At 38.3% G+C, this 23,884-nt stretch overlaps 1 protein-coding gene across 6 annotated transcripts in view; it reads right to left on the bottom strand.

Moving 5' to 3' along the window:
- Nucleotides 1–23,884, bottom strand: part of LOC128991424 (regulating synaptic membrane exocytosis protein 2-like) — a 90,632-nt gene that overhangs the window by 15,349 nt on the left and 51,399 nt on the right. For 4 of the 6 annotated variants that reach the window (XR_008490643.1, XR_008490640.1, XR_008490644.1 and 1 more), the window contains 13 exons: nucleotides 23,402–23,538; nucleotides 22,584–22,714; nucleotides 21,776–21,941; nucleotides 18,620–18,706; nucleotides 16,710–16,870; nucleotides 15,992–16,118; nucleotides 12,834–12,931; nucleotides 11,383–11,545; nucleotides 8,863–8,941; nucleotides 7,798–8,023; nucleotides 6,137–6,255; nucleotides 5,177–5,338; nucleotides 4,552–4,702 (listed from right to left, as the gene is read on the bottom strand). Coding sequence is in view for 1 of the 6 variants with exons in the window: in XM_054414286.1 (XP_054270261.1) it covers nucleotides 4,552–4,702; nucleotides 5,177–5,338; nucleotides 6,137–6,255; nucleotides 7,798–8,023; nucleotides 8,863–8,941; nucleotides 11,383–11,545; nucleotides 12,834–12,931; nucleotides 15,992–16,118; nucleotides 16,710–16,870; nucleotides 18,620–18,706; nucleotides 21,776–21,941; nucleotides 22,584–22,714; nucleotides 23,402–23,538 (1,807 nt within the window). In the remaining 5 variants the exon portion in view is untranslated. Of the gene's footprint in view, nucleotides 1–530; nucleotides 631–4,551; nucleotides 4,703–5,176; nucleotides 5,339–6,136; nucleotides 6,256–7,797; nucleotides 8,024–8,862; nucleotides 8,942–11,382; nucleotides 11,546–12,833; nucleotides 12,932–15,991; nucleotides 16,119–16,709; nucleotides 16,871–18,619; nucleotides 18,707–21,775; nucleotides 21,942–22,583; nucleotides 22,715–23,401; nucleotides 23,539–23,884 lie in introns of all 6 variants that reach the window. The other 2 variants (XR_008490642.1, XR_008490641.1) reach the window with 2 other exon arrangements.

The following is a 23,884-nucleotide window of genomic DNA, read 5'->3' as shown; positions in this document are numbered from 1 at the left end:
TCGGAAACTTCTTCTCACCAACTTTGAGTTTTATTACAGTTAAAAGTTTGCTCACTAGGTATTACCACTTCATAACAAATTTTTGAAAAACAAGATTTATCCAGGAGTAGCTACGTTGCTGAGCGAATGTTTTTATGTTGGGCAGTACCACTGGCCAATTGAGTCAGGCCAATGTGAAATTTCAAACTGTGCAAAAGAACGTTGTCAATACAGCTGGACAAAGATTAAAATTGTTCCTATTTCAGATTGCATAGGGTTAAAACCATTACATATGTCAATTCATTGTGACAAATATCATACAATTTATTTATAAAATTTAAATTATTTACGCAACTTGAGTTAGTTTTAGCTAATTAAAATTACTTATTAAATTAAATCAAAAGTGAATTTAATTAGAAATATTATGTTTAAACTGTGTTATTACATTTTGTCTACATTAATTATTTTTATTTGTTTACAATTTGGTTTAACAGTGTTTGTATTAGTTAGCTGGCATGGGGAGGGTGGAGGTGATCCGATGGCCTACTTACGAAGAGCCGTCAGAACTAGAAATGCTGTGACTGCTCGATTGACGAACGGGAAGGGGGGAGACCTCATGTGAGCGAGCGAATCCCCCCCGTCGACCTCCCTCTACACAGAGTAACACTCTCACTCTCTCACTCATCCTAGCATAACTCTATGTACAACCATTGACTATGGATAACCACTAGACATTCCATTTCCATGTTAAGGTTGTAGCCAGTTTTAGAGAAATAAATGAGGTTAAATTGAGTCACCAACAGATTGTGCTGATGTAAATAACCTCAAATTGTGTCAAATACGCCAATTTTTTCTCTAAGCTTAACTAAAATGACATTTCTTGGTAAACTATACGATTGTTTATGTCATGAAAAAATGAAGAGAGAAATGGAATTTTAGAAAGCATTATCTGTGAGTGGCTCATTCAGCTGTTTTTTTTTAAATAGAAAATTAGCTACAGCTGGTTTATATAGATGGGATATCTACTTTATAGTTCGGCCGCTTAGAAAGCGACCTCCTCCAGCATTGGTTTAGCATTAGCGCGCAGGTCGTTTTCTAAGCGGCCGAACTATAGTATCCAAAACTCAATGGTACAACTCAAATCTCAGTCAAGTTGATGTTAGTATACCCTCAACTTAAATTAAATATACTTCTAAGTACTTTCAATGCACGAATCTCTAATCTTAGTTTGGGAACTATCTCCTTCATTTTATTCAAAGTTAAAATTGGAGCTATACTTTTTAAATCAAGGCCATTAAATAACAGTAAAGAAGAATTTTTAGGGCAATTACAATTATTAACAATTTAATATTTCAACACTTAAATTTCTCATTCAATAAATTTACACAACGGAATATTTATTCATAAAAATGTAAAAAAGTTAATTTAAATGATTTGAGAGATTTTTACAAACTAAATTAAAATAAATGTAGTTAGAAAAAGGATACTTAACAGTTTAAAGCATTAAATAAGTTCAAAAAACAGTAAAAATTATCAGAAAGAGCACACAACCTCTTTCATGTTTTCAAAATAAGACATTTAATATTCTCAAACATACTCCGTATTTAAAAATATTCAATCAAAATTACTTGTATTCCTAGCAATCAAAATGCAAAAAGCCTTAACTAAGTTTCAAATTGCAAAAATTCATAACCTACACTAAAAATATTAAAATCTTACAAAAAATCATAAAAGCTCAGTTAAATATCCTAGTGAAAAACACAAAACATGTTCACTCAAACCCTATAGCCGCCTCTACTATTTTCGTTTGTCACACTTGTATTAATCCAAATCCAGTAGTCAGTGCTGCCCCGATCAAAACTAAAGATACGTTCATGAGCCAAGGAATTAGCATTGCATACAGACCAACGAGGATAGAATCCTGTAAGAACACGTACATGAACACAGAAAGTGGGAAGGATATGAAACAGTCAAGCTGGCGAGGGAGTTGTACAAGAGGAAAACAACCAGATACATTGAGGATCCAGACAGTCCGACAGATAACATTCCAACATTGAATGATTGCAACTGTAATCTAACGTGTTACATTCAGGCTCACTGAAAAGTCACTGATTTTACAATGATAGTCACCAGAATCACTGAAAACTCTAAAGGTAATTTTTGGTGTGCCTTTTAGTTGCGCTCTGTTACTCTTAAGGTAGAGCACAAAGGCTAAGTTAGGCTTGCCTGAGTGGAAAAGTTCCATCCTGGCACAAGAAAAACAAAACGTAGAATATTTCACTGTCTCGACCAAGGGAAATTTTAGTTGAAAACTTGCTTGTTTCAAAATCCTGTCAGTGACAGTGGAATATTTCAGTTTTTTTGTACAGCGTAAATTTTGTCTATTTCTTATACCAGGATGGTTTAGGTAAACTATTTTTTTTTTATTATTTTAAAACCAGTTTAATATTTTACCTAAAGTAACAAAGGGAAAGAAAATATATTTGTTCATAAACCAAGTATTGAATGTAAAAGAGATTGTACAAATGTTTATACACTTTCATCATTTATTTGATGATCAATGTACGATATTTGAAATCTAACAAATTTTCCTTATGCAAACTGAATAAACTCTGCTCATTGCAGGTGATCTTTGGGGGGGAGAAGAGTCACATAGAACATAGAAATTAGTTTGTAGGCACCCTGTTAGTTAGAGTTTGATCATTGGCCGTAGAAGCTAAAAAAAAGATCTTATTACAAATACAACATTTGCAGATAGAATTGTTCACAACTGTTTTTTTAAATTTTATTTGATAAATGATCAGAAAATTTATAAAAGAGATGGACAAAGTGCAACAACAGGTCATTCTACTACTATGCAAAAAACACTTAAAAAACTTAAATTCCGAACCGAATGAAAAGATTATTACCAGTTTCTACAGGGCAAGATTTGTAATGTTTAGGTAAAGTGTTGGACAGAAAGGTTAGTCATTTTTTCAACGAATAAACTATAGTTGGGGTTGGTTTTAAAGAAAATGTATTCTATTTTCGTTTAATGAGCATATAATGGCTGTAACCAATATGTAATACTCTCTTCAAATATTGAAATGCCAAAAATTACTTAAATTTTTGGGGGGAACACCACTTGGTTTATGAATACAATAAGAAAGAAGGAATGGATAAACAACTAATTCACCTAAGAAAAGAGTTCCAAGATGTTGATAATCAACAGTATCAACTGGAACTGTTTTTTTTTTAAGTAAGTTTATCAGGTAACCATTCCATTTCTTATAACAACGTTCAATGTAGGTTCAAGTGTACCTTTATACTTACAAGTATCAAAGAAAATACAAAGTTTTAATGTATAATGAATTTTGGGTGTTTAAATTTAAAAAAATTAATGTGTATTTTTTGGAAAATTAGTTTTTACAATTTATTGATTTAACAAAAGAAACATAGAAATGGAAATCATCCTTAATTGACCGTCTGGAAAAAAGTAATAAGAAGAAAAAAAGTAATTGGAAATGTCAGTCGCAAACACAGATCACATCACAATGATAGAAAACTGTACAATACAACCACTCACACCTGAAAACGTACGTAGAACGAATCACGGATACACACAAAGAAAATTGGTCCTCAGATCATTTAAATTTGAAGAACTTCCCTCAAGATTTTCACTCTCGCGTTAATTGGTCTTCATTCTTTTATAAGGATATTTAAAAACCAATAAACTGCAAACAAACTCATGATTTGAAACCATACTTGGATTCAATTGATTTTAGCGAAACAAAACGAGTTGAAACATTACAATTTTGGCTGTAACTCTACAGAAAAAACCGCAATGTTAATCAATAGCAAACAATCTATTATTGAGAATTTGTGTAGACCAATCTGATCAGATTATTTGGCATTTAAATTAGACGCTGAGATCATAAATTCTATTGATTTTATTAAGATTGTCATGAAAGATGTTCATATACTGAATATTGTGATCAATATTATCATTATTTCAGTGTAGATATTTTTTAATCTAACTAAACTATAATTTTGAAGTTTTCCTAAAAAAAAACTTTTGGTCAGATGGTAGATTAGTTTTTTTTTTTTACTTATAGATCATTCATTGAGAAAGGAAGGGTTTTTGTTATGTTTGATTAAAAATATATTCACACATAAAATTAGTAATTAAAATTTTTTGATAAAAAAAGGTAATGAAAAAGTAAAACTAATTGTTTAATTTCTTTGAAAATAAAAATATATATCGATAAAAAAAACATTTTAGTGAACTTTTTTAAGAATTATATGAAGGTTACCGTGAATAAAAAATTACTATTTTCCTACCAAACATCATGAAAAATTCCTATTGGTTACTTTTTTTATAAAAAAATCATCAAACAAAACGAATAATCATCACACTATAGTCCTCGCCCCCCTAACTTGAGGCAGCCCAAGGCCGCACGCCGTATATCTAGTGCGGCCTTGGGCTGCCTCAAGTTAGGGTGGCAAGGACTATAACAGTTTTGGGTCATGGTAGTGAGAGTTTACTCTTTGTTTGCAGTTTGTTTGGCAGGACGTGTTAGTGCAAGTCAGGACCTGTCTCCGTCCTGCGAGCCCTCCCCGTCGCTCGACACAGATGAACCCTGCTTGATCAAATGTCGCACTTCGTCGGGCAGCACCTCTTCGGACCGATGAACGGTGAACGACGATTTGCCTTTTGTTCCGAAACCTAACCTACGTTTGCGGCCTGAACCAACACAATAAGAGATGTCAAACATGTTCATTTTTATTGAAACTTGAAACCCTTCCTAGAGTATGCAGTCTTTCATCCATACTCTCTAGATAATTTATGAACTTAAGCGAATATCAGAACTTGTAATTTAAAAAAATAAGGCTTTCTGAATTGATATCTCATTCTTTATCCCAAAGTGACTTTTATTTGATAAATTAAAAAAAAACAGCAGTCAAATAAAAAAAATCTTGGGAAATCTTACTTTTGATAGAACTTGCATATGTTTCATCCACACATACTAAGAAAAATTGCTAGTCGACTTTGCTAGCCTAAAAAACCAGTTAGGCTGGAAAAGCTTACAAACAGTTTTCCTTAATGTTTCATGATTTCTACAGTACATTATAATTCCAACTTGAGACCATATAGTTACTCCAACACACTCTATTACACACACACTTTCACTTGCATTGTCTGCGGGTCTGAGCATACCTGTGGCCGACAGTTGGCTGGTAGAGTTGCTCTTCTTGCCCATGCCTTGACTGTGCGACTGTTTGCCGCTCGTCGTGCCAGAGCCGCTGCCCGACGCTGCTTTGCGGCGAGACCCGTTGATATGGTGATGATGACTGACGGCTGTGTCACTTAGACTTCCGTCTGCAACAGGTAAACACTGATCAACATCTTTGATCATGGATACAAGTAGACATTCTGTTCCCATGTCTAAGTTGTAGCCAGTTTTGAGCCTCTGGCAGTGTGTACTGATTTCTGTCAAACGCACCAACTTGACCAAGTTGATTTGAATAAACTACTTATTGTTCTAGGCTACATTTCCTATCACAGGAAGCAACACTAAAAGAGGAAAAATAGAGCCATTATCACTTTCTTGTGAGTGGCTCAATCAAAAAATTTTTTTTTATAAAAATTGGCTACAGTTGTTCCGTTTGATGGGATTCAGTATCTAACAGTAAACGTAATTCATAAATAGGATAGCATAAATATAATAAACTAATGATAGCAAAGGTGTAAAAAGACAAGTTTTATAAGACTCTTTTTGACTATATACAAAATATATAAACTTGATACTATTATTACAATTTTTGTGAGTTTTATCAAACCCCATAAACAGGTGTTTTTTAACCAGTATTTTATTTTGACAAACAGTCTGCATAACTTCTGAGTGGTAATTATTTAGTCTGTTACAGCTTTACTTGCTTAGTCTGTAGGTTTGCTGCGGCATGGGTATTTAAATTAAAAAAGTTAATACATATTTGGAGAATGTGCATAACTACTGACGTTTTACTTCATTATTTTTTTTATATACATTAATAATTAATAATTGCATACACTACCATATCTCAACTGAGGCTAAAATAACAATTACATTTCTTTCTTCTAACTGTCAGTAATAAATATTATTAAAATTATTAATCTCAACGATGCCGGAACACTCACCACCACGTTCGTCTGGTTGGACGTCCGCGTTCGAGAGACTTCTAGAGAACGGCGGCCTCTTGTTGTGTCCCCCTTGTGGTGGCGGCTGTACCGTCGTGTGAGATCGCTCTCCGTAGTCGCTAGGGGGCAAAGCAGAGGGAGGGGTGACAGAGGGTTCAACTTCAACTTCAACTTGTGATTTACATCTGAGAAACATACGTTTGTGACTGGGGGAGTCTGGGGTGGGAGTGTCAGAGGTCTTACAAGGGCTGAGGAGAGTGTCATCAGGAGGGTGGTCAACTTCTACTTTAACGTTATCACTTGTTTTTTCGTCTTCACAATTTATCTCAGAGCTATCTTTGTTTTCCTCGGGTTTGCACACACCTGGTTGGTTGTTTTCTACGTTCGTCTCACTTTCCCCCTGATTGTCCACGACTTCGTAAAGGTCGTCTGTTATGTCCGAGTCTCGTCTCCAATCGTCGAGTTTGAACCTGGTTTTCTTTAACACCGTTAGTGGTTTCTCGTTCGCCAGTTCTTCGGAACTTGACGTGTCGTTCAACGTGCAAACCGGGACAGAACAGTCACAATCTGAGTCAAAGTTTATGTCTTTAAAGTTGTTGTCCCAGTTTGAAACAATTTTACAACTTTCCAAGTATTTTTCGTGAAACGAATCGTCGTTGTCATGAATAGTTTTAGACACGTCACTGTCCGATTGCAGCACGTTGCAATATGGAGCCTCATGCAAGGCATGCTTATCACAGATCAACCTTACTCGTACAGGGTGTGAGATACCCGGGTTGGGGAGTGAGTTCTGTCTACGGAACAACGGTTTGCTTACACAACTCTTTACTTTACACAAACTACAAGTACTAGGGCTACCAGTAAAGGAATCTCGCGTTTTAGTGCTGAAACAAAAATAAGTAAAAACTCACTTGAGCAATTTTTGCAGGGATCACCATATTTTACCACAGTATAATGATGATTCATAATCTCTACAAAAGGTAAGAGGCTATCAATGAGTGTTATTTTGAAAGTAAGCAGTGAGGAAGATGGAGTCGGGTTAACCGAGTTAAACATTACTGATTGTTGAGTGAATGGTTCGTTTTACAGTCAATAAAATAAGTATTCTGTGTGAATTAAAAAGTTCTCACTGCTATTAACATCAACAAAAGCATGTATACTCCACGAACATTTCCTAAAATCATTTAAACATTGATTCAATGAAAAATAATAAACGAATAGTAAATTTCATGAATTGTTACATTGAATCTACTCTAATTTATTATTCCAAGTTCATGGATATAAAGATACGTTTAGTAAATATTTATGTTAGGATTCCACAGCCTAAGAATCGAAGACCAAGTGAAGAGATGTCTTCAGGTCCAACTATCTCTCCAACTCAAGCCTTCCTAGATTAAAATGCTGCAGTAACAAAGACATTTTAATTTTTGCGTATAGTGTAAAGTGTTGTGTTTCTTGGGACAGAGTAGACCCCCATTTAGGTCAGCATGCTGTCCTCACAGAAATCCTAAATTTTAGTGTGTTATGTAAACTAAACATTACAAAACCTGTCGTAACATTGCTTTCAGAGCTGTGCTACATCGTTTACTTGTTATATACCAGAGCCTTTTACATGCTAGACTTCTGTATTGGCAATGTATGAATTTTTAGTGGTGGTATACCTGAAGCCCCGTGAGCCGCGAGGTCGCTCGCTCTGTGTAGAGAAGGCACTGCTAGTGATGCTGACGACACTCTCAAGGTCGCTATCGCCCAGGTCCGTCGTCCCGATGATATCCTTGTCCAGTGAAGTCATCGTGCGGCCGGGGATGTGGCCACCCCACGGCCTGTCCATGTCAGACGACGGCAGGTCGCTGTCAGACAGGCCGGTGAAGTGCCTCGACATGCTCCCTGGGAAATAACACACTTTGAAATAAAGGTGAATCGTTCAGTCAGGGTTATTTCGATTCAAACGAGTTATTCTGATCATACTGACTAAAGAACCCGTTCATATGAGCCATTGTGTTCACATTATCAAATCTAGAACTGAGAGACTGGAACTGAGGAATAAACGGACTGACTTGATAGATGGTAGACGAGTATGCCTGATTAAGTCTCAACTTCAACCCACAATTAAATAAATGGAGAATTAAAGCAAATCAAAGTTGGAAGTTCATCAACTCTTTCTTTTATATTTATATTTAAATTAAAAAACCCAAACTATGTTACTATGTACATACATAAGATTTTTTTTATTTGAAAAACTAGCTGTTACCCATGTTTTAAACCTTCCTAACCTAACTTAACCTAATCTAGCCTTGCAGGAGCTCTCGACGTCTGCAACTGGCAACTGGCTCGACGTCTGCAGTCGAAGCAACTGGCAGCACTTTGGACGTGGTACTACTGCTAAGTTTTTAAGAGTATAAAAAATGCTGTTGCACGACGACCAATCTTATGACGTCCAAAGCTTATGTGTTTCTTGCAGTTACTGTACTTTTGGACATGATAAGATTTGGACGTTGTGCAACAGTCAAATAATATTGGTCTTTGTGAGACAGCTCAAAAATTATATTTTAATGTCGTGACACTGACTTATATCATTAAACGTTGTGACATTTGAACTTTGTGCAACACTCCTATTTCAACTTAGTTATGGAGATGATTTGATCAATTTGTTAGATTTTTTGTCTAATTTTTGAGTAAAATCTCTCAGGTTCCCTCGAGTATAAAATAAAAATGTGTACAGTTACCTGTGTATCCCGCTGACCCTCTAGACTGCATCTGTCTCATTCTCTGCTTCATGAGATGTGCTCGCTCCTCCATGTCCTGCTGACACAACAGAGGGACAATTACCCATAAGAGTTAGACACAAAGACACTCTGTAATCAGTTAAAAGACTAATGGGATTAACCTTAGGTTGTTAGGGTTGGATCTGTTAAGGTGATAAACTTGCTTGACAAAAATCAACAATACTGGTTTACAACCTTATGATAATATTCCAAAGAAGCAATGATTTTCCCCATTTGATTCCTGAAGATTGTTCCATGTGAACCAGGGATGGACGGGATTGAATTTTTAGTTCGGGACGGGACGGGACGGGATTTTTATTTCCTTCCCAATTTTCGGGACGGGACGGGACGGGATTTTTTTCTGTGCATAAAAAGAAAGTACTGTATTGCAGTTACCAAAAAAGACATACGAAATCAATTTTTACCATTTGTGGCACTGATCTATAAAAACCAAAAAATGGGTAACAATTTACAGGTACCTATAGAAACTTGTGACTCGCGGGTCACGGGGTGATCGTCTGTATGACTCACGGTCATGGCGCGATCGTCGTCATGACTCGCGGTCACGGCGCGATCGTCGGTATGACTTCGCGGTCACGGGGTTATCGTCGGTATGACTCCACGGTCTAGGCGCAATCGTCGTCATGACTCGCGGTCACGGCACGATCGTCGGTATGACTCGCGGTCACGGCGCGATCGTCGGTAGGACTCCGCGGTCACGGGGTTATCGTCGGTATGACTCCACGGTCACGGCGCGATCGTCGTCATGACTCGCGGTCACGGCGCAATCGTCGGTATGACTCGCGGTCACGGCGCGATCGTCGGTAGGACTCCGCGGTCACGGGGTTATCGTCGGTATGACTCCACGGTCACGGCGCGATCGTCGTCATGACTCGCGGTCACGACGCGATCGTCGGTATGACTCGCGGTCACGGCGCGATCGTCGTCATGACTCGCGGTCACGGGGTTATCGTCGGTATGACTCCACGGTCACGGCGCGATCGTCGTCATGACTCGCGGTCACGGCGCAATCGTCGGTATGACTCGCGGTCACGGCGCGATCGTCGGTATGACTTGCGGTCACGGCGCGATCGTCGGTATGACTCCGCGGTCACGGGGTTATCGTCGGTATGACTCGCGGTCATGGGGTTATCGTCGGTATGACTCGCGGTCACGGCATGATCGTCGGTATGACTCGCGATCACGGCTCGATCGTCAGCATGACTCCACCATCACGGCATGATCGTCAGTATGACTCCGCGGTCACGGCGCGATCGTCGGTAGGACTTCGCGGTCACGGCGCGATCGTCGGTAGGACTCCGCGGTCACGGCGCGATCGTCGGTATGACTCGCGGTCACGGCGCGATCGTCGGTAGGACTCCGCGGTCACGGTGCGATCGTCGGTAGGACTCCGGGGTCACGGCGCGATCGTCGGTAGGACTCCGCGGTCACGACGCGATCGTCGTTATGACTCGCGGTCACGGCGCGATCGTCGTTATGACTCGCGGTCACGGCGCGGTCGTCGGTAGGACTCCGCGGTCACGGCGTAATCGTCGAAATGACTTCGTCTCCTGCGTTCGCGGACCTATTGCTCGCAATAACGGCGTTATCGGCACCCGCGAAGCGGAAAAATCGCCGACGATCGGACTAAATCCCGTCCCGAAAAATTCCCGAGTCAAATGTAATCCCGTCCCGATAATCGGGAATATTTTTTTCCCGAAATATTCCCGAAATTTCGGGACCCGTCCATCCCTAATGTGAACTGAAACTAGTTGCAACAACAGCAACTACATTTTATCACCGAAATAGATGTGTTAAATATATAAATAAAATAGACAGGTCCTAAGTTTTTGGAAAATTTTCTGGTAAAATATATATTGATCTTTGGTCAGGATTACATTAAATGTAGGATTTACCCAGGCCAGAACCAAATTTGTTTCAAATGTTAGCCATTTTACTGCAATAGCAAACTTGAGTGTCTGCGTTAGCTGGAGATGCTCACGATTTTCCAGCTATTACTACGAGAGATGTCTCTGGGATTGTGAGGAACAATAACGATAGTTCTGCGATCAAGGATTAATGTTTTGATGAAATAAAACTGTGTTAATAAATGCTAATTATGTATTTTGTTTGTAATTAGGTCAATTTAAAGAATTTTCAATATAAAAAAGATTTTCTTGTCGCAGGAAAGAATAATCCTTTTTTGTTAACGTCCGAAACATCAGAAAGGAATTCATATCTCGTCCGGGAACTACAAGTATAATCTCATCCAACCCAAGTACTACACAACTCAATATTAGGCCTAATTCTTTATCTAAAATCACCTCAAAGTACTTATCTTCCGTCTTCAATAAACAAAATATCAATTTAAGATTCATGTTACGATTTGACAAAATTCTAGGGGTGGGAGAGTACTTGACTTTATCCAAATACTAGATCTCGAGTTGAGTGGTAACTCAAAATTCATAAATTAGAACAGACCTGTGTGACTCTCTCGCGGAGAGCTTCTCTGAGCATTGCTGTGTGGGGTATCTGAGGCAGTTGACGTTTCTTGGGAGACGTCATCGGGGTAGCGGTGGCTGATCTGGAGGAAAAGCGAGGCACATACGCGTGGGATGGAAGCACTACATTCGGCTGGTATACTCTGAAATTGAAAACCAACTGTGTGAAAAAGTAGTCTTTCAAAAGCAATAGCAATATCTTTACAATTTTTGTGATTGCAGTGAGCTAATCTTACCCAACTTTGCCACACGTTTCTTATTAGAATTACACTGCAATTTTTGTCTTAAGTTAAAAATTTCATCAGAGGATACAGAACAGAAGGTCTCAGCAGACTAAATGATATTTACTAGTAAGAATCTACTGTTAAACTGTCATTGTTTTTCACCGGAATATTTCTTCATTTTAAAAAATAATATAAAAAGTAAGAATAGCAAGAAAACATAAATCAGGAGTAGGTAATGTTCTGAAGGTTAAGCCACATTAAAAGTAGAATAGCAAGGGGTAAAAAAACGGCAAGTTGCTGATGATATGAAAAATAATGTCTTGGTAACAGAAACCGTCTTGGGAACAGATACCGGAAGTAAACAAAAAATGCCTGTTTTTTTTTTTATTGAATAGGCCTAACACATACAATGCTCACCAATAAATTATTTAAATTTAAATTTAACAGTTATTGCACATCCAAACATATATTGAGTTTCAGATAATCTGAAGCCTACAGATTGTTTCATATTTAAGTCTGGGGTGGTTTCAAACCTGAGGTACATTTAGGAAGTCACTTTGGAATTTTTAGTGAAAGATCTACATTAGCTGGGTTGCAAACACAAATAGTGTCATAGAGGATACCAATGTCAACTATATCAGTTGAAGGTTGCTGCTCGAGGGATTGTCCTTCCTTGCTTTAAAGAGAAAAGCTCAGTGACTTGCCGAGGCGGAGATGAAGATGTCAGTCAAGCCACTTGAGAAACACCTTACTTCCCAAAAGATATTTCCAACATGTCAATGTAATCGGTTTTCTATTGATATCATTAAACCTATATATTTTTCAGTATACATATTTAAATTAAGGGTTTGGCTACTATCAAAGTTCAAAGTAGTTTTTGTTAGAGTATGTCAACTGAATGAAAAGAAGTACTTTTACATCATCAAGACTACATGCAAGATTCTTACCATCAAGACTGATTAGTACGAAAATATGATAGGTTACATACCTTTTTCCGTCTTCAGTCTTAAAACAGTATTGTAAGACTAGATTACTTACGTCTTAAAACAGTAGTCGGGGAATTATTAGTTTTGGGAGCCATGGGTCTTATGACCCAAAATAAGTAATACCCAAACTACTAAAGGTATTTAGCATAGAATATATGTTTTAGGACTATATCCAACCAACACTTACAGGCACCATCTGTATAATTCCTCCAACTACTTACCGATACTCAGGAGGTGATAGGCTGCGGTGAGGACTCTTAGAGCGAGACCGACCTTCGAGAGGAGGTGCAGCAGAGTGTGATCTCTGATTACTGCCTCCCTAGGGACACCAAATAATGTGTTAGATTGAAAAAAAAGGATCAGATATGGAATAATAATAATAATAATAATGGAATAATGGAGTTTATTTCCCACAAAAAACCACAATGTAACAATACATGAGATGTAGAGAAATAGAACTGGCTACTTGATCCAGTAGTGTAACCAGTTTGCTTATACTAACTTATCGGCTAACATGACGTTGTAATTTATGGTCTAGCATCTGTTATAAAACATTGAATTCCGCCTGAACTGTGCATCTGATGGACAAAACAAGAACTGTTTAAATAAACAATGAAAGTTATTACAACAGGATATTATTGATATAATTTATGTCCTGCTGAGAAGAAAGCCAAATTATCGTTGCTTTGCTAAAATGCTTTAAATTTAAACTATTCTTTATTTGAAGTGGTAGATAATTATAGTATTTTGGACCTAGATATTGAAAAGAGTGACGAAAAATAGCTTTATTTACTTTGGGTAGTTTCAGAGTATTATTGGTAATGCTTCTTGTTATGTATGTGTGTGTAATATTTGGTATGACGTTAACTCTGTTTCCACTTCGAACAAAAAACAGTCTTCTTTTAGGTTGTTTCAAAATTATCCGTATAAAAAAGTTTTGTGTTGTTCTTAATCTATTTATCAAGGTTTTATAAGTTCCTCCCCAGCATGGCAAGGCATATTGCAATCTTGAGTTGATTAGTGCAAAGTATAATGTTCTCAAAAGTGATTCGTTACAAAAATTTCTTAAAAAATAAAATTTTCTAGGGATGGACGGGTCCCGAAATTTCGGGAATTTTTCGGGAAAAAAATATTCCCGATTATCGGGACGGGATTACATTTGACTCGGGAATTTTTCGGGACGGGATTTGGTCCGATCGTCGGCGATTTTTCCGCTTCGCGAGTGCCGATAACGCCGTTATTGCGAGCGATAGGTCCGCGAACGCAGGTCATACTGACGATCGCGCCGTGATCGCGAGTCATGACGACGATCATGCCGTGACCGCGAGTCATACAGACGATAACCCCGTGACCGCAGTCATACCGACGATCGCGCCGTGACCGCGGAGTCCTACCGACGATCGCGCCGTGACCGCGAGTCATGACGACGATCGAGCCGTGATCGCGAGTCATGACGACGATCGCGCCGTGACCGCGGAGTCATGCTGACGATCGAGCCGTGATCGCGAGTCATACCGACGATCGCGCCGTGACCGCGAGTTATACCGACGATAACCCCGTGACCGCGGAGTCATACCGACGATCGCGCCGTGACCGCGGAGTCATACCGACGATCGCGCCATGATCGCGAGTCATGACGACGATCATGCCGTGACCGCGAGTCATACCGACGATAACCCCGTGACCGCAGAGTCATACCGACGATCGCGCCGTGACCGCGGAGTCATACCGACGATCGTGCCGTGACCGCGAGTCATACCGACGATCGCGCCGTGACCGCGAGTCATGACGACGATCGCGCCGTGACCGCGAGTCATACCGACGATAACCCCGTGACCGCAGAGTCATACCGACGATCGCGCCGTGACCGCGAGTTATACCGACGATAACCCCGTGACCGCGGAGTCATACCGACGATCGCGCCGTGACCGCGGAGTCATACCGACGATCGCGCCGTGACCGCGAGTCATGACGACGATCGCGCTGTGACTGCGGTGTCATGCTGACGATCGAGCCGCGATCGCGAGTCATACCGACGATCGCGCCGTGACCGCGAGTCATACCGACGATAACCCCGTGACCACGGAGTCATACCGACGATCGTGCCGTGACCGCGAGTCATACCGACGATCGCGCCGTGACGGAGTCATGCTGACGATCGAGCCGTGATCGCGAGTCATACCGACGATCATGCCGTGACCGCGAGTCATACCGACGATAACCCCGTGACCGCAGAGTCATACCGACGATCGCGCCGTGACCGCGAGTCATGACGACGATCGCGCCGTGATCGCGAGTCATACCGACGATCATTCCGTGACCGCGAGTCATGACGACGATCATGCCGTGATCGCGAGTCATACCGACGATAACCCCGTGACCGCGGAGTCATACCGACGATAACCCCGTGACCGAGGAGTCATACCGACGATCGCGCCGTGACCGCGAGTCATACCGACGATCGCGCCGTGATCGCGAGTCATGACGACGATCGCGCCGTGACCGTGAGTCATACAGACGATCACCCCGTGACCCCCGAGTAACAAGTTACTATAGGTACCTGTAAATTGTTACCCATTTGTTGGCTTTTATAGATCATTGCCACGGATGGTAAAAATTGATTTCGTATGTCTTTTTTGGTAACTGTAATACAGTACTTTCTTTTTATGCACAGAAAAAAATCCCGTCCCGTCCCGTCCCGAAAATCGGGAAGGAAATAAAAATCCCGTCCCGTCCCGTCCCGAACTAAAAATTCAATCCCGTCCATCCCTAAAATTTTCTTATTTGTGTTTGTATCTTAGCATGTAGATTTAATATATGAGGTTCGAAGGTGACTTTTTCATCGAGTAGAACTCCTAAATATTTTATAGATTTTACTTTTTCTAACGGCTGGCAATTACATAGTTGTGGACTGCAATTTGAGGAGTGAAAAATTAAAGGAGATGGCAATTCAAAACCGGTTGAGTGATATGTCCCTATCAGAACAAGTCAGAAATATGTATATAGCCACTTAATGCAAGTTAGTGCATGTCAATACTTGTCTCCCAGATGTCATTTGTCAATTGTAACCCTTAGTAAAACAATGTTAACATTCCTATGAATTTTTGTATTTTTTTCGACAAAAAAAAAATTGAAAGTCGTAGAAATAGACAAAATTACAAAGCTATTTAAAAAAACCAGAAGATATAAGTCGTCAGCAGGTTTCTCCTGGGAAGGACAGATGATACAGACGATTGTGCAGAGTGGCTTAACTATGACTGAAGTTCCATTCTAATTCAAACCTTATATTTCTGTAATACGTGAAGGCTACATTGTTTTAAGATTGAACAGTATTTCCAGGTAACTTAAAAACTAAATTTGTCTAAAGAATAAGGCTTACTCTTCTTTGTGAGTCGTAGGGGAGTGTGTGAGGTTTGACTTGAACGACGGTGGCTCGTTTTCTCCCTTGCGGCGACATGTCTCGACGTGACCGATGTCTCTCTGCCATCTCTACGTCAGGAGGAGGGCTAGAAAACACATGTGTTAGACTCATCATTCAGTTTGAGATTTTATGTTTCAATTGTATCTAGTGTTCAGGATGCAGAAACATAATGTGATGTGATATTTAGTTTGCAGTAGTTTTTTTTAATCCAATTTATGTGCTATTGAAAAATTGAAACTGTTTAAGAGATCTGTAATATTGGTCTCGTCTCTCGTGCTTAAGGTCTGAACTGTGGTAAGTATGAAAGTAATGTTTTTAATCATGGTCCTCTGAAATGCCTTAGGCCCTAAAATTAATTCAAATTATTTCCTATTGGAGAATGAGAGCACCAGCACACAATGGTCATGCCAACACAAGATGACTCAAGCGAGACCCATCTCTCAAAATGAATAAATTTGATTGTTTTCCTATTTGATGTTCCTGGTTTTGCCTCCTCGTTTTGTGAATTTTTCTTGGCTAGGTTTGGTTACTAATTTTGTTATGTTTTAAGTGCTTTCTTACCTGAGGATGGGATCGCAATCCAGATCCCAAATGTCAGGAAAACTTTTTTCTCTAATTGTAATAAAAAATGTCTGCAATAATATCTCAAACAATTTATATTTCTTGTTCCTCTTACCTGGCAGAGCTACCGAGACTGCTGACAGAGGCTCCGTCCGCTACTCTCCTCTCCCGTGTGTCGTCCAGGTCAGAGGGGTCGGAGTCCGAGAGGCGTGACGTCGTGCTTGGTGGCGATAGGTGGTCAGTGGGCGTCAGAGCAATGTCAACATCCTCAACCGCCTGCGTAAAATTTCCAGATGTTATTAAATTAATAAAATGTTCTTACTGATTGACATTTTTTCAGGCGTAACAGTTTTGTAAAACTGTCAATCTAACTCTGAATGTAACCAAAGCGCTACTTTCATAATTGATTTTAGGTGGTTTTTTTGGTTATTGAATTGGACTAGTGTCAATTTGATTTAACGGCAATTTTGAAAAACAAGAAATAGGATCATGAATAGATTGATGAAAATTTAGATTTCTCGTGTATATACAGGGTGAGTTTTTTAAAGTGATCCAATAGCTAACTTTTTAATTACAGGACTTAGCACCTCACTTTAAATTTGAAACTTGCTCAGTTTTAAGTTTCACTCAAGAATACGATTTCAGATTTTTTCATTGTGGCCGCCATTTTCCAATATGGCTGCCAACTTTAAAATTTCTTATGGAACACCCTGTATTTTATTTTGTTTTTAGATTTTACTCTAAAAAATAAAACATTTTTGTTCTTGACATTTTTTCAATATCTCTAATAGTTAAGGAGCTACGAGGACAAATTGTTAAGTATTAACAGTAACAACACTTAAAACTAACATTGTTTTAAAACATGCTTTAGAATTCATGCAACTTTGTATGAAAACTTTAAGTCCTCGTAGCTCCTTAACCGTTAGAGATATTGAAAAAATCTCAAGAACAAAAATGTTTTATTTTTTAGAGTAAAATCTAAAAACAAAATAATATACAGGGTGTTCCATAAGAAATTTTAAAGTTGGCAGCCATATTGGAAAATGGAGGCCACAATGAAAAAATCTGAAATTGTATTCTTGAGTGAAACTTAAAATTGAGCAAGTTTCAAATTTAAAGTGTGGTGCTAAGTCGTGTATTTAAAAAGTTAGCTATTGGATCACTTTAAAAAACTCACCCTGTATACTAATTGGGCTAGAAGCTCATGTATATACTATATGTGGTCCACAAGTACACGCTTTTCGCTTATTGTGACTGACAAATTCAATTCAATATTTGTCTTCAATAAAACAGGGACTATTATTTAAAAAACTATTGTATAATCAATCAATCTTTTAGTCTCTAAAGAGTACAGCCTATTTGACAGCTTTAAGATCAATATGCAAAATAAAGATGAAAATATTGAAAATGTTTCTAAGAACTAAGGTTGTTGATTTAATCCTGAGAGAGGTCCGTGTTTTGATGATTCAAAACTGGACCCAGCTACATTGGGTTTTTTATAAATGGTCCAAGCTAAAGAATCAGAACCATCTTGGTCAGAAACAGAACTATAAACTCAAGACTCATCCTTCAGTAATCTTCCCATTCTTCACCTTTACACCGAGTGTCAGCGTCTAATCTAAAATCTAACTCAGAAACATAATTACAGTAGACTCCCTCTTATCCGGACTCCTCGGGACCGAGGCCAGTCCGGATAACGGGTTTTCCGGTTAAGCCGACGTCCCCAAAAACTCGTTAAAACGGACTGTTTACTGTGATATTCGACTTAAATTTATGAGAGCATTGTATTTAGACACGTGATCACTGGTCTCAAATCTTTCCCACGAGAACAGTCGTTTCAGTACTGCCCACTTCCTGCCGATCTAGTCCGGTTAAACCAATGTGCTGATAAAAATAGTCCGGTTAAAGAGATGTCATTTCCGCCAAGTGTATTCCGGTTAAACCGATGTCCGGTTAAAAGGTGTCCGGATAAGAGGGAGTCTACTGTAATGAATTGAGATAATTCACAGTAAAGTTAATACTCACATGTGGTATTAGAACTTCTTCGTGTGGACTGAGATGAAACCACTCAGGTTCGTTGTCCAGAAGCGCCACACTCAGTTCTACCATAACCTATAACAAAATTGAAAAATCTCGATAAACTGCTCTAAAATGTTGGAACCTGTTGAACAATTTTCTATTGTTGTTGATTAAGGTGCATTTTAAAATTTGATTTAGAATCGGTTGGTTTTAGCACAGTCAGAGCACTGTATTTACTTATGCAAACAAAATGTTGCTAACTATCAAAACTCGAAACACAATAGAATAGAATTTAATTTAAAAAAGGACAAGGTAAAATTGTATTTCCTGATTATGTAGAGTGTATTTAATCAGTACTATACTGTACTATTGAAAATGCATTTAATGAACATATAATAGCTTATAGTGAAAAATGTTTTTCTGTTCATTATACGAGCATAAACACCCAACATAATGAAATTTGACTGTACTGAACTGATACATCATGGCATTACATTATATTAGATTGAATAACAAACTTTGACACTAATTGGTAATTAGTTTTGAGATATAAGAATGGAGAAAACCTAGTGATATTTAAAAATAAATTATACATATAGTACCAGTAATATCTTTGTATCAACAAAATTAGATAGAGAATCGAGAATCAAGCATAAAACGGAACGAAGGAATCTGTTTCAAGCACCAGACGCAGTTGCTGAAGCAAAAAACAGACAAGATGATGATGTTGAAAAACAGACTGAAAAAAAGATGATCCCAAAGAGAGGAGGGACATGTGATAAGATATAGTAAAACGGACATGATAAGAAACCAATGATGTAAAAAGACCCTCTGGACGCAAAAAAATGGAAAGATGAAATAGCTAAAGACGTCCGAATGTTGTGAGCCAATCAAGAGTATGTTTGTATATCCCGAGGACGTCTCTTTTAGGCTATGGTAGCTTTTGAAGGTACATGTGGACGTTAGGTGTAAATTATTAGTAATTAAATTTTGTTTGTAAAATAATAGTTATTCTACAAGAATTTATTTCTAAAATGGCTGATCTGGATGATTTCTTCGCCAAAAAAGATAAGAAAAAGTCGAAAGGAAAGAAATTTACCACCGCAGATGAAATTGCTAAAAAGCTGGAGGAAACTGGCAAAAAGACAGAAAAGTCTAAAAAGGAAAAGACTTTACAAAACACTACTGGTCCAGATGGAGAAGAAAACGGCACAATAATTCAGGAGGATGAATGGAGGGATTTTGAAGAAGAGAAAAAGGATTACACGGGTTTGAAGATTCAGAATATTACATTAAACGAGCATGAAAATGATGAAGCTGAAAACAAATTGGATGAAGACAATGAAGGCGGTATGGAGGAAAACGAAGCTGGTGAAATGGTTCCCCGAAGGAAAGATACGGGTCCGTGGAAGGTTCCCCAAATGCCAACACAAGACAACCCCGCTGAATCCGAGAAGCCCGCTGAGGAGGAGGTAGTTAGAGCTCCATTGCGCAGCGGAGGCACTGTGAGCGGGGGAACCTACATCCCACCCAACTTGCGCAACCAGCCACCCCCAGTGGCATTCTCAAGTTTAAGAAACCAGAAATCTAGAGCAGCACCGGACGTAAACAGTGAAGCCATGTTCCCCACACTCTCAGCGGCTACGTCAGCCGAGCCCAGTGGAGCTTGGGGACGCAAGAAAAGGGAGGAAGTTGGTTTTGAAGAAGTGAGGAACAGCAAAAGTCACTCATCACGGTACTCGGAAAACTCTACCAGGATTTTTCAGTTAAACATTCGCCATGAGTAAAGGGTTCCTAACGATTTGTAAGTATTGTCATATGAATGTGGGTATCGCGGAAGACCGGAGTTGTTCATTTACACCCAAGGCTAATGTTGCATTTTTTGTATTTGTTGAAAATAGTTTTGTTGTGCAATGCTTCATTTCAGCTGACCTCTCATGTAAATGTTTTTGATAGATGTAAATGATATTTTTACTATTATAGTCAGAAGCCTTTCTGTCTGCTCAATACGGCTTCTTACCATGCCTGTTACCTACATCGGTGTAACAATGCTTGCAATCTAACGAATAGAGAATAGCACTGTTTGTACATACACGTGTTAATTGAATTGTATGATACAATGTAAACAAGCATGTAAATGAGCATCACTGAATACCACTGACACATTTCTAGGAACCCTTCCATTTAATTTGTTTGCGAACTTTTCTAATTTTGAATATGCTTTAAGGCCCATAAAAATATGTATACTAGTGCATGTAAAATGATCTACAAATCTTTGGCACAAACAATGTTGTTCCCATTTTCAAAATGTATTTTATAAGCAATTACATTTTTAAAGTGGTTGTAAAAATGTATCTTGGGAAACGTTAAAAGTTAAACATTCTTTTTTTTTATTCTACAAAATAGTACCACAGCAAAAGGTAGATATCTAGATAGGATGTTAGATTTTTCAATGGAGTGGGAACCCCAGTTAAAGGGATTTTTTAAGGCTTGTTATTGTGTTGAGTGTTCTACCAATTAAGAATAACCAAAAGAGTCTTCATGTATTTCTCAAGGTTTTTTATTTTGTAATTATTCTGGTAATGTATGTACCCAATTGTATGTGGTTATTTAAAAGAAGCCACCCCAGCAAGCATGCTGTTCAGCAGTCAGTACAAATTGTTTGTGTCATCGGTTTCAATAAAAAAAAAATAATTTTTAACATTTTATATCTAAAGAGAAAGCATAACCGTGAAACGGTGGTATTTAGTTAATTTTTTAATTTCTTTATTTAATTTTGAATTCTTATGTTAATTTTTAAACTCTTATGTTAATTTTTAAACTCTTATGTTAATTTTTACAATTTCAAACAAAAAAATATAGCCCACATTTGAAAATATTGTTTTGTACTAAGTCTTATATTTTATTTGTATATAATGAAACTGTGTGTTATTATAAGAACCTCAGTAGAGTTATTTCAGTGTTAGAAGTCTCTAATATTCATGTATTTGTACTATTGAAACTGCACAAAATTATATACGATTTGTGTAAAAAAGAGACTGTTCTGGGAGTTGTCAATTTTTCATTATTTCATTACAATAAATCATTGATATCCCATCCTAATGTTGGCCTTTTCCAGAGATTATTTCTTCTGAATAATTCCTAAAACACGAGTGAACCCACCTCTCCCAGGAAATGGTTGGTCCCATAGTGCACATAGTCCCACACCGTGATCTCTACTATTCTGAGTTTCAAATCCGCTCTTCTGATCGACGAGTAGACAAAACTCTGATTCCACTTTGGGTCGTTTGTATTTGCTAATGTTTTTGTTCTTCTTTTAGATTTTTCACTGAAACACACACAAATGATTAATTATGTACAAAATACTGGTTGAAAACTCTAACATTTTGTGGATTACCAGGGACTGAACACTCTAACATGTCCAAAATCAGAGTAACCGCTAGCTCATGAGTTGTATACAATAATATTAATAAATATCCAAGCTAAGTTCCAAGATCCTATGGAAACTTTCTTCAAATAAGCAATAAACTACCTCAAAACGATAACATTGACAAATTTATATATATTTAATACGCTACTACCATGTTTGTTCCCGATAAGGCTTTTTTGTTTAAAGACTAACATAAGCCTACATAACTTACATCACACATCTGGGTGTGCAGATTTACAAACTAGCTTTAGATTTTCAATTCAAACCATGAAACTCAAAAGAAACGCGATAAAGCACTTTGATTACCTGTTTTGTTTACTTTTTTAATTTAAAATTCAGAATGTCCAGCTGTTTCATCTTACCGTAGGGGGATGGTGTTTATAGTTTATAGAGCATAAATATCTTAACCCTGATCCCTGAGCCACATCTCTTTGTTTGGTCACATGACTTTCTTTGTTTATCCAGTGTTTTTATTTTAATGTATCGTTTTGACACGAGTTTTGGTTGAAAGAGGTTCTACTGTTCGATACAAACTCATACCTTCTATCAGGTAGGAGGAAGAGTTTGGCGTAGGGGTTGCGAGGCTGTCCGTTACTCCGGGGCATCAGACCAGCCGCACACACTAGTGTCACTACCAGCTGTAGCGCACCTGAGTCAAACCACAGCTTCACCTGCGATACAACAATATATAACTACGTGAAAATATACTCTTAGACAATACCATTGGCCAGACGGAGATATGACCCGGTGCTGTAGAGTATACTTAGCTCAAGTCTAGCGCTGATTTAGCGCTATGGATGTCTAGCGCTGATTTAGCGCTCACATCCATGGTTTTGTAAACTCTCACTCCCCTACTTCCCTACAAGCCACAGCTCCAAACGATATCCCAATTTGGAGCCACCATCTTATGCTGACATGTCTATATGTTTGCTTTTGTTATTTGAACTAGGCCTATTTATGGTTTTCTTTCAGGATTGTTTTGTAATTTTTTACTTATGCTATATAAAGTTTTCTATATTTTTTTGTGATTTTCCAGCTTTGGCTGAGTTTGAATACTATTTCAGTTATGTTTAGGGTACTTTAAAAAACATAAGCAGAGGTCGTATTCCAGATCCTATAATTCCAGATAGAGGACCGCAATAATTAATTCAATAATAATCAATAATCAATCCGCAATAATCAATTCCGGATTCCAGATAGAGCTTCATCAATAATTAATGACAAAAGTTTGATGTTAAATAATAACAAACCAGGCTCTGGACTATTCCCTTACAAAAATATAAAAAAAATCCAAAAACGTAGATGAACACCAAAATAAAAAATAAAGAGAACATTTAAATCACGGATGAAACACATACCTGTATGCGGCCGCCGACGCTGCTGTTGGTAAAGGCAGGCATGCGGTGTGACCTGGAGGAGGCATGTAGCTCCGGTGACCCGGGGGAAGTGACCAACACACTCGGCTTGTCTTTGCGACCTCCGCCTTCGTAGGTGTCTGAAACAACATCTCAGCGGTTACACCAAACAGTCAAACAGGGAAAGCAAAATCCAACAAACATGACACTTGTATCCCAGCAAGGGTTAAAATTTTGTTTATTTTATTTATGTTATTGCACAAACCGGTGCCAATTTTTATATGCATGAAACTAAAACAATTGAAGGGAAAATCATCCAAGATTTAGTGAACAAGCATTTATCAAACCTGTTCCTCTTGAATCAAAGTCCGAGACGCTAACAACTTGAGTAGCAACAAATTTTTTAGGGATAAAACGCAGAATGGTTTGGATATTGTTTTAGAACTGACTGAAAAACTGATTTTCAGATAAAACATTAAGAAGAAT

The sequence above is a fragment of the Macrosteles quadrilineatus genome, unplaced genomic scaffold (genome assembly GCF_028750875.1).
Source record: "Macrosteles quadrilineatus isolate MER2022 unplaced genomic scaffold, UCM_ALF_1.0 Scaffold_4__1_contigs__length_99947679, whole genome shotgun sequence".
Classification (NCBI taxonomy): domain Eukaryota; kingdom Metazoa; phylum Arthropoda; class Insecta; order Hemiptera; family Cicadellidae; genus Macrosteles; species Macrosteles quadrilineatus.
The sequence above is the reverse complement of the archived record's forward strand: the minus strand, read 5'-3'. Positions and strand labels throughout refer to the sequence as shown.